Here is a 12,035-nt window from a genome sequence, read left to right on the forward strand (position 1 = left end):
CATACGTGTACTAGATATCACAATGATTATTTTTGTCAGCAATTGTTGTCAAAATATCATCTTCTGAAATGACTGACCTGCTGACCATATTTTAAGTACATGTATTGTTAATGGTTTTCTGTAGCTTTTGTCAATCAGGTAAATACATTTGTTCAAACAAAATCTGTTCCAGTTACAGTGTTTGATTTTCAGATTTTGTGAGTTAATTCCGTTTTTATCGTTTATTTATCGTTATTTATTATTGTTATGTAAGTGCTAACATTAGCAACTCCATATGGTAAACATTGAATGTTTTGTGCGAAATATTCATTACGAGACGAAAACCAAAGCATTTTAGAAGGTGTTGTGCAAATTTGAGTAAATTATCACATCGCAGCTGTTTCGGTCACTGGTTCGCATTTTAAGCATCCTGTTTAATCTTTCGGTTACAACGTTTGTGATTATAAACATCATACAATACGCGACTTTTCAAGAGTTATCCCCTCCAGTGAGTGACAACTAGTATGTTCATGTATTGTACACTTAATGCGCTGACGTCACCATTCCCAATCCTGCGTAATGATTGGCCAATGCCCGTAATCAGCGCAGTTTGAGCTGTAAGTGAAATCAGGGAGTGTATTTGCATATTTTGCCACTGCAAAGGACTCAATTCAAGAAAAAAACAAACAAATTGGAGTGTTAACGATATATTACATGTGGAAAATGCATGCACTTCGTCATTTCATGATGGCGGAGTTTTAACTGTAAGTGTCACGTGAATAAGTGACACTATTCCAATCGTTGACATATTTTCAACGATCTAGGCAAATGAGATGTCCCCCGAACTCTCCCGCACGACATAAAGATTGTAATCGATATAAATTTATCTCATAAATCTAGAGTGTTACCCCGAACGCACATAAAAGACAAAGGGACTGTAAAATGGTTGTTTGCAACAGCAGAATTAATATTGTTCACAATACACTGAAAGGATTTGTCTTTTTAGTGAATCAATACTGTTTTATTAATACAGTTTGTGAAACTCGGAGGTAGTAATTATACTTTGTTTTCCACTCTTTGCCTCGCCGCTGGTAAAACCTGCTTATAATTATTCTAATCCATCAGTCTGGAACGGTGTGTCAGGCTTACCAGAAACCATGTGCACCCAAAGCTTGGAAATATCAATGACTTAGTTTGGATGACCTTTAAAAATTTCAACCAAGAAGTTACAGCACAGCTAACTACTAGAACTTAATTTTCTCTCCTAACAATTGCCCGCATCAATCCCTTTTTGTGTGCCTCCTACAATATCCTTCAAGATGAGAGCGTGAGCTCTATAAACTGCTGAGTTGGAGTCAATCAGCATTAACAGTCACCCTGAAGGTGAAGCTTGTTTATACCCAATCCGATTACTCGTTCCGCTTGGACAATCTATGCCTGACCCTGAACATGCGGAAAGTCGCACCAGGTTGCCAAAAGAAAGTATCAAATTAAGCGAGAAATTGGAACAACAATTAAATAAAAAGTATATGCCTTTAATTCACAGGGATTGATCAAATCCACAAGATTTCCATGTGAAGGTCGCCGGTGATATTTCCACATCGAGTGAAATTGGCCAGCCGCGGGTTCCATAATGGCACGGTACGGAACCGTAAACCGACTAAAAGTATAGGATGTGAAACGTGGAAATGTGATAGAACTTTTACTAGGGGGCGAACACGATTTTTCTCAGTGCACAACTACGAAAGATCAGTATCTTGTCAAGGCAAATGGGAAGTGAATCAGTAATGGTTGCCTACAGTCGCACAACATGGGTTTTGTTCTTTCCCTAAGTAAATAATAGCAGCCGGCCGTTAGGACAGCTCTCCGCTGTCAGGGCAAATGCACTCACAGGTTCATCGAATGTGATTTCAACAGAGGCAAGTATAGGTATATGCTCTGTAACTTTTTCATGCTATTGCTAGCAAAACCATTGGCCTCTATGGACAAAAAGTTTACATGCTTTGACTTTCCTTATAGGTAAAAAGGCTGCGATACACCTTAATATTTTTATAACTCTCTCGATTTAACCATCCATGGGTCCTGGCAATAACAACGCCCTTCAAATTTTACGTTTGAATCTGTCCTATCCACAAACACAGTTGGTAACCGATAGAATGACTGTGAACTGAAAGCGGCAAATTCCAACTTTTGAATTTATGTTTCAAGGTCATTTTTGTTTCTTATGAGCAGCATCTGTCGTTGTTGTGATGATTTGCATGATGTTAAATTATCGGCCGTGGAACACTGCCATGCACGATGGCAGAAGGAAGGCCCTATGTTTTGATTATGTAGTTTCTATTATATACCAAGAATGCATCAGTGAGAAAGGTCAGAATATTCATTCCCCATTCGGAATAATATCATTGAATATCTTGTGCTGTCAAAACAGAAAGAATATGATATGATAGCCTTGGCTCAAGTTGAAATACCTGCCTCATAAACATTAAAGAAACTATTCAATTGATCTTCTCCTGGTTCTATGTGAAGGTAGGCCGTTACATCGTTGATTTTGCACCAAATTTATATTCCCGTGACACAACTTTTGCTTTTTCAGTGAACAATGTTATCGCCTTTTAGCTACGGCAAGTAATTTACCAAGGACGCATTAAAAACGCAGCCTGTATATTTTATGCCATGTTAAAATATGACTTCAATTGATATCCAAGGACCATACAGAGATTTGGGTAGCTTACAACTTTATCTTCGTAACAAAACGCCCGACTAATCAAATTTTCATGATAGGATTTCAATTGTCTACTGCGTAGCATGTCAATGAAGCCTGTGGACTGACATGTGCCCTGATATTTAACTTTCATGTGTAATTTAGTTGATAGATGAAGTGCCACTGTGAACAAATTTATTATCCTCGCCCTTGATAACAGTCGGAAGGCGATAATCACATATTTTATCACGTTTACAAACGTGACAAACATGAATTTCGACAAATAAATCTCCAAGTTAGGCCAGGCATATACCGTTACTCGGAAAAATCATTTGAATCTACTTTCCCACCTATAAGCATACGATCAAAAATTTTAAATACAATAAATTCACATCCTGTGTCTGATAGCGAAACAAGAAAATCATGTAGATACTACCCAGCGGCTGATAGGCGTAAGCCCCGTACATTACAATTACTAATTACCAGCGAGGAGATGATTCTGTCAGTGCCTTTTACATCCACCCACTTATCAATTACAGGTTTTCTATGAACAGCTGTCGTCAAAGGCCTTAAAATGTAATTTTATACCCATTACATTACACACCTAATGTGTAATTTCATCGCATATCTGTGAAACATAAGCTTCTTCCGCTCACACAGATAATCACTGCGCTCAAGGATATCTATTAGGCTGCTTCTTGCCCACGCCCAGGAGCCAGGCTAAAATGCCTGGGTAATACTGAAGACTAAAATGTTATTTGCATTTCATAAAATATGGTTCCAGCAAAAGGGAAACTCTACCCTCGAAAGAGAGAGTGAAACTCGGCGATTGAGGGTCACCTGGTCAAGGTTTCATGCCGCTGCATACAAAATTAAATTTTCCATTTAACGGAGTTTTGATCAGTAGTCCGAAAGCAGGAACATGAAACTGTTGCCCTTTGATTTCCAAACGACTGCACGTTCACCTTCCCACATAGTTTAGTAATCAATATGACACTTCATCTTTGGAATATTTAAACAATTTATTTCACAGTATCTACTAATATATGATACACAGCTAATTGTCGAAAGTACACAAAATTTATACCCATTAGAATAGTTCCCACATGGTGAGTCAAATATTAGACATGATCTACCAGCCAAATGATCACATGAACAACAAAATACAAAACGCATTATGGATTTCTTTATATATCTGTTATGTAGAAACCTTCCGTTGCATGATTTATCTTGCTACAGTCCAGTCAATATTTGTTAGGTCGTCAGCGTCAAACCACCTCTTTTTTGTCAAACAGGCACTGATGTCCGAGTCAGTTCGATTTTTTTTCAGTTCGATCATCGCAGATTTGCTTAATTCACAAACTCTGCATAAATAGCAAATACGAAGTACACTGAAACATTATCTTTTGAAGTACACTTTTACAAAACACATTTATGGAATTCCTACATTGCTGCCGGCGTACTGTGATCTATGATAATAAAATATACACAAATTTCCTCATGATTATATTAAATTACCTATTACACAGGTATTAACTTTTGAGTATATTTCCAGTATTTATTTGTTTTAAAACAAGTATTATCTCATAGTATTACCCATTAAGTACGTTAAAAATAAAAAAAAATATTAGCCTTTACCAACTCAATGTTGTACACACAATATGCACTCCTCCTGTTGACGTGTGAATTTTAGTCGGACGAGAATTCAGATTTTGATAATAACATCGAAAATCAAATACTGGCATACTATATCTTAATTAACACAAGACATTTCCGCACGATTTCAGGAAATTTAATTTTTTACAAACACAACAGAATTCTGGCAAATACGTAAAAAATTACAGCGAAATGCGCCTTTTGGTAGTATGCAACTCGAAAGTCAAAATACTAGTCCTTTGCTAAAACTTTTCCCAAAGAAACTTTCAATTGTTCTCTCCAAATAGATGATAAAAAATCAGGGACCACCTTGCAAACTTTAGTACCAGAGAAGCTGACATTTACCGATGTTTGAAATTCAAAATGGCCGCCATCCCTGTGTTCTATGGGGATGTACCTCTTTTCATTCTGTTGTTTACCCATGTCTGTGTGTCTGCAATTCTGCTATCTGACATTACCGATATCCTGTCTCAAGTCTGTTTATTCAGCAAAAGTAAAACATCTACTGGCAGCCCACTCGGAAATAGCCATTTCATAATGGAAGTAGAGAAGCTACCTGACAAAAAAGTATTGTAGTACCCATACTCAGTGGTCTAACCATCTGAATGACATTCAAACGCTGGACTCCACTGAAATGTTACTTTTTTGATGAATAAGGGTAAAATTTCAAAACCCCTCAGGAATCCCTAAATCCACGGCGAATATGAAAAGTTTCTCACATATTGCGCATATCGCATAACAGTTTTGATATTTATGTTACCCCTCCATCCATATTGAACAGTGCATGTAATTTCTCACGTCCCATTAGAATCGTATAGATTCCTTCAATAGTTGCCGAGTAGATTCCCTTTTGGGGGTGAAATTCACATTTGGATATTATTTTCACTGGTTCCTCGAATAATTAGGTTTGCGAATTGTACACAGCTAACCAGTGTGCAGATCATCATCGACTAGACACTCAGAGAAACATCTTTGTAGCAACGAGTGCCTGCAAGTGTGGCGACAGCAGCTGTATTTCTAATCCTACAGACATTTTAAGTGGTAATTTGCCCTGGGCATTAAATTCAACGAGTGGGCTGTCCTATTTCTCCCATATTAGCGCGAAATACTCCACGCCCGGCGGGACCAAGCCCCGTTGCTATGATCGGAAAACGGCTGGACGCAACAGTATACATATTTAGGTTCCGCTAATTACACACCGACTGCTCTTGAAAATCCTTTTGATAAAACGGCTTTTTTTGGGTCACTGTATTTGTGTGCACGAATGGGGTCATCAGGAGAGATAACATTGGTCACGTGTTTGTTCCCTCATTTTAACAGTCTGTACACTACATTTAGAAGGTGTGACTGTTACAGCTACAACTGCTGCATGGCAAAATCTCAATGTGGCAGGAACTGCATGTTATTGTCAAAATCTACTACCAGCATTTTTGACTATGTACATAAACTTGATGCCACACACGTAATTGATCACCTGAACATTTTACACAGTTCTAAACTTCCAAATACATCACCTTTCGACTGCATAAAATTGTAAAACTCGATTTTGCGATACCTCACAAAAAGTGCCTGCTCTAACCAGCTTACTACTAGTTTAAATCAACTCACTTTTACCGAATGTAACATGAAACTGAGGTTTATGGAAATAAGAATAGTGGTTTTTTTTATATCCCGGTATAAAGTTGATTGGCGATTGAATGCAGCCTACGTTTTCCCGAAGGACCTGATTTGCCAGGTGCGAGTGTCTTCAGAGAATATTTCGCGAAGAATGACCTATTACGTCATTAAAACCTTCAAGACGTGTGAATGGTGATTCTACTTCTCATGATCGCTGACGCACACATTTCATATTGTCTCGACGCGGTTTGCAATTATTAAAGTTAAAACGTGAAAAGGTTAAGATCCGACAATGTGTTCTGGACTTTGTGCAAATGTCGGCCGGCGCTGTAAATGCTCTGTACATCCCTCGACGCGATTTTAAAACTGTGCAGAGTCTCGACTTTCCAATAATCAACTTTTACCAATTGCCTTTTCAATAAATCCCTGCCTAAATTTACGACATTCTTGGGTGTAAAATTCTCAGGATTATTCAAATACATCTAAAAAAACATCAAAGGAATTGTTCATAATCTCTATAATCTGTACCTGACTTCTGACACGTTAGAAATTATATATATATATATATATATATATATATATATATATATATATATATATATAATATATATATATATATATTTATATATAAGCAATATAGGTGAAAATATGCACATGTATTAAGTGAAATATATATATAATATATATATATATACATATACATACATCTTTGTGTCACCACATTTTCTAAATGTTTCACTAATACTTTATAAAACATTCTATGTCGATATCAAGAAATAATGTCTTATTTTTACAGTAAAATTGTCCGTTGCATTGCTACACCACACTTTACATACGTTAATGATTACGAAAAAGTCAAACTTTCAACATTCAATATAACCACTTTCAATATTTCATTTAGTTAGGTTAAAAGGAACATACTTCTATCAGCCCTATGAATATGCTAAGCCAGATGTCCTAGCTTGTCTAAATTCTAAACTATGTTTATATCTCTTTTTTGACATTTTGTTCACAATAGTTTAAAGATGGCGGTTCCGACCACAGACCCTGGACTCCCAGGGCCGTCATGTTACAAGTATCTACTCGGTGGTTCACATGCTGTCTCTAGGGTCACTGTCCACGTTTTAAGCGCATGTCAATCATGCATCTCGATAACGTTCTGAAAAGAAAGAGGTTAGAATTATAGCCCACTCTATTACTGTCACCTTATGACACGCAAATCTGTTGAGTGCGTTGCTGTGGACGGTAGTGAAGACCTGCCAATGTGTCTATGCCATATGGATTGTTGACAGCGCGATATGATGTCACTGGCAGAAACCATCGTTGATTCATATTTCGATCTGCCGTAGAAAATTCCTAGGCAGGGCTTCCGCAGGAGGAATTCGATATGTTAACCCCGATGACGAAGATCTTATTTTAAGTCCAAAGGAAAGGAAACCAATGAATACTCTGGTAATAAATTCTGAGTTTTTATAGCTGTACGTGGCCCACAGACATCCCGCTGTGTTCGCATTGTTGTCATGTCATATCTACCTGTGTATTTTAATCACGTCCTTCACAGGGCTTACAGTACAGTTTCTTTCGCTTGTGCGCGCTTCTTAAGTGATGCCCCCCGTATTTCAACATTCCCTTCTTGCCATACAGGTGTCATTTTTCACATGGTGACCACGGTATGGTTGGTGTTGTCGTAGTAGTATTTGTGTTTTGGAGGGGACTTCAAGCAAAAGCACAGCGGACCGAACGCTTCTTTGAATGCCACTCTGTATTTTGAACTCAGCGCGTTGTAGATAGCAGGGTTCGCAGCCGAATTCAAGAAAATGAGAGTCTTATTGACGCTGAAAAACATCAAGCCTACATTGAAAGGTACGATGGGAGCCTTTTTCATCACCACAAATGACATGTACAATGCGTAAACCTGATAAGGTGTGAGGCATATGAAGAAGACAGCCGCCGTCACCACAAGCATTCGGACCACTTGTTTTCTCTCCTTGCGAACCTGTTCGTCTTTGCCACCAGGTTTGCTTGTCCGCTTGTTGAGTTGAATGCCGATCAGGATGTAGAGAACGGCAACAATGAGCATGCAGGGGGCAAAGGTGGCGAGGCGGACCACAAGCAGTGCCGACAGTAGTGCATTGGTGGTGGGTCCACAGGTGAAAAAGAACGGTAGGGAAACCAGTATGCCCATCACCCAGGTCAACGCAATGAACTTCAAAGCTCGCGACTTGGTATTGTAGACACCGCTCATCTTAAACGGCTGGCATATGGCGAAATATCGCTCGAAGGCGATAACTGTGATGGTAAACAAAGACGCGTACTGACAAGGATACGAAATTGTATTCATCACAAGGCAATAACTTTCAATAGCCCACAAGCTGTTAGCATCATCGTGATACAGGTTACGTATTTCTCCCGGCACCTGAGCGAGAAGATAGATAGTATCGGCAATTCCTAGATTGACCAGGTAGTAGTTGGTCAAAGTTCGCATGTACGGAACCCGGGCTCGGACGTAAATAAATCCCAGATTTCCCAAAACTCCAACGATCATCAAAGTCGACCACAGCAGTGTCAGCAGTGGAGGTGCCAGTGGTTTGTTGTCCCACATGTAATGCTTGGGATAAAACAAAGTGTCATTTTCACTCTTGTCGGTGTCATTAAAAATTCCAGTCACTGCTGCTTCGGTCGTCATTACGTCCTCCTGGTCTTCCATGGTTTTTTGCGCCTCGTAAATTCTAGAAGAGCAGAAGCATAACTGCAAGAGATGAAAAAGAGGTGATGTCAGTCTAGTCCACACAAGGTAGAAAAAAGGAACGGAACCGTACTAATGGGGTGTGCATATGGCGAGCGTCAGGTTTCCAAATTGTGAAACGGTTAAAATCATTTACATGTTATTAGTCACTTTTGTCAGGGTGTCATCTGTTGGTGACAGCTTCCATGTATGTAAACCACTTTAACGTGATAAGACCATCCTTTACAATTAATGCAGTGTTTGGTCGAGTATGGCGGGCACATAACATTCCCCAAACACACTTCAGTTTGGTGCGATCAAGCCATAGCTACGGTGGCGCACCTTTGCAACGCTGGTATCTCAAGTACGCATGTATGATAATAAATCAAAGAAAGTCGTGGTCATTCAGTTGTGCCAACTGCGATCATGCCTTTACAAAAAGCACAAATGAGTATCACGTTTGCCCCTCCTGTGTGCGATATAAACCAATATTCAACGAGTAAAGTAAACATTCGCATAGTAAAGCTACCAACAAAGCAACAACCACGGTATACACACAGCCCGCCTTTGTAATACAACTCGCCTTTTCTCTTCTAGAATCAGATAGGTCAGTGACTGATGCCTGGATCTATCATCGCTGAGATGACTCTTCCTCTATCTTTTGGGTGTTTAACAACTCGACCATGCCCCGCAGTGCCTATCCCATAACAAGCCTAATTATCGGCATCTCTCGATTCTGATCTTTCAAACTAAAGAAGAACTTCTGTCTGAACCTACAGATTAGGTAACCAAGGTGATTCATCACTTTTTGAATTAAGCTTTACTAAGAGGACCGACATCTCTTACCATGCGTGTCAGAGAAGTTCCTAGGTAATGCAACGTATAATACATTCCGTGTGGCAGACATTGAAGTGCAAGTTAAAACGCGGCAATATCCTTGAATTTCGTTACAGAGGAACGCGAGCTACTCGTTTGGGGCTAGACCCCATGGTTCACAGCGAAAACCTATAAATATGATATCGGCAAATGCTTCATGTTAGTTTCAAACTATAAATGAAGACTCCAAAAGTGTCTGAGATTCATGTGTACTCACTTATTGTCGCCGATCGCTGCAAAAAAACGTACCCTCAGTCTGTGCTGTCACACGACTTGTGTGAACAAAAACTGACTGGGCTCCAGTCAGTTCAGTGGTCTTTAGACTAGGCAGGTCAACCAATGACCAATAGGAAAACTAGGGAGGCGATCACCTCTAGATGAGAAGTGGAAATCGATGATTTAGTGCTAAGCCACTCTGAATCAGTCTTTATGAATAGCCTTATCGCAGACTGACCGATTGGTCAAACCACTATCATTGGTTGGCGTGGCAACTGTTCGTAAGAGACTCCACAGCTGCCATTTCCATGCCAATACTGCGTTGGCCTCTGGTCTTTTCTACACGTAATTGATAGTTGTCCGGCAACCAAAGTTCAATGTCACCACCAAAGTTGTTACTATTCCACTTCCCTTTCACATTTCCCTTTCCTCGTACAACGTATATAAAAATTCTGCCGCTCCAAGAGAATGCCCCCCTGAACACACACGATGAATATTTTCGTTTTCCGCAACCCAAGCGTACAGGATGTTAGGCTCTTGTTGTGGGCAATGTCCATGCGTGCTTTCGACGACAGCACCCGAGTGTGATTAGCAGCAAAATCCAGAATACAACTCGACTCAGACACAGACAAAATGTATTCAAGAACAAAAGAGAACTAAAGAACTTTACATGGAACAATATATGATCGACCAAAGAAAAAACTCCAGTGAATCGAGCTATTACTTTTATTTACATCAAGTAGAAAATATTTACTACAAACATACAGATACTTTAGCCCATTGCTCAATTTCATGTACTTTTGGCTTAGCCGTGGATTCCATGCCGTTTGATTTAAGTCAGGCAACAACCAACTCATGGCAATCCATACTGCGTTTAGCGAGAACAGTAGTGAGGAACACTGTAACCTGTACCCTAAGACTCGCATGTGTCTGTTGATTGTGAGTTCTAAACAATATCCATGTGATGAACACTCTATAAAGACCGAGTGAAGTTTAATACGTATGTGTACACATCTGACCGAGCGATAAACAGACCAATATAACCATACACATTAGCGTAATCTCATCAACAAACGTATGATACATTATAATATATATATATATATATATATATATATATATATATATATATATATATATATATATACACTTACAACTGCAAGTTTCAATTAAGCTATGATATATGTAACTTAAGTTTTATGCACCTTCAAGTCACAATCACGAGACAGAGCGATGTTGATAAATATATAAGGTACATACGTTGAGGCGAAATACAATGTTTGGGTCCCACAGAGTGCCAATTCACAAACATGCGTCCATTATAGTAACGGTAGGTACATCACTCTTTATACTTAATGAAACGCTCTCTTCCCCCGTTCCGAACAGCATGATATCTCAGACGAATCAGCACCCGATGAATCTGCAAGCGTCATGCACGGGCCACAAGCACCAAGGTACACGGGCAGTCCGTGATTTTTTCAGGTTACAAACACAGAGTGCTGTCGTGGGTCAGTCGCTGAGTTCGAAGCGTAGACCAAATAACAGAGCACTGAAAAATGTTCTTTATTGAATTTGGCAGTTGTGAACGAGAATACTTGAACTGAAGTCAGTGTCACGGTTGGTTCCTGTCATTTGTCAATGGTTAGCTCTGTTTTCCAAAAACCAGTAATGAAACTTCAACAGAATAACGTCTACTTGCAAAACTTATTCAGGATATTGCACCATGATGCCGTTCGTTTTCGCGTGACGTGTATGAGGCGTTCGACTCTTAGTCGTGGGAAACGCATGCCCGCACATGCTGTTACAGGGCGAATGTTATGAAAGTTAAACTTGCCCCTGTGGAGAAGACATACCATGAGCTGCACCGATGAACTAGCAAAGTTGAAACACAGCTATTGGTGAAAGGTTTCGTTTGAATGACCTACATATCAAGAGTAGCTCGAAAATTGATGTCTTTAGATTAGAAATCAAAAACAAGCTTGTTAAGAAGTAGAAGATTATAGTTAGCAACTACGGGGACAAGGTAGTTATTTGTATACACATTAAGTGGATATTTTTGGAACAGGCTATGTTGTCTTGGTGTCAACAGGTTACACAGACAACCCACAATTTAAATACACGCACATTGACGGGTTCATCGGTGTCGTTATTTTGACCAAGTAGGTAGCATGTATTACTGTAAGAACCAAAAATAGAATCCAGGTTTCGCAGTGAACAGAATACAAATACTTCACATTCCTTGCTAGAACTTCGTCAGTTTTA

At 39.3% G+C, this 12,035-nt stretch overlaps 2 protein-coding genes across 4 annotated transcripts in view; one reads left to right on the forward strand and one right to left on the reverse strand.

Moving 5' to 3' along the window:
• LOC139135935 (ER degradation-enhancing alpha-mannosidase-like protein 1) overlaps positions 1 to 12,035 on the forward strand; it is a 492,448-nt gene that overhangs the window by 134,783 nt on the left and 345,630 nt on the right. The gene's annotated exons all lie outside the window — the stretch shown is intronic.
• Positions 6,812 to 12,035, reverse strand: part of LOC139135937 (neuromedin-U receptor 2-like) — a 101,916-nt gene continuing 96,692 nt past the window's right edge. For 2 of the 3 annotated variants that reach the window (XM_070703720.1, XM_070703719.1), the window contains one exon: positions 6,812 to 8,705. In XM_070703720.1, coding sequence (XP_070559821.1) covers positions 7,611 to 8,663 — 1,053 coding nt within the window. In that variant the 5' untranslated portion in view covers positions 8,664 to 8,705 and the 3' untranslated portion in view covers positions 6,812 to 7,610. Of the gene's footprint in view, positions 8,706 to 9,774; positions 9,935 to 12,035 lie in introns of those variants that run through there. The other variant, XM_070703721.1, reaches the window with a different exon arrangement.

Source organism: Ptychodera flava, chromosome 6 (assembly GCF_041260155.1).
Source record: "Ptychodera flava strain L36383 chromosome 6, AS_Pfla_20210202, whole genome shotgun sequence".
Taxonomy (NCBI): Eukaryota; Metazoa; Hemichordata; class Enteropneusta; family Ptychoderidae; genus Ptychodera; species Ptychodera flava.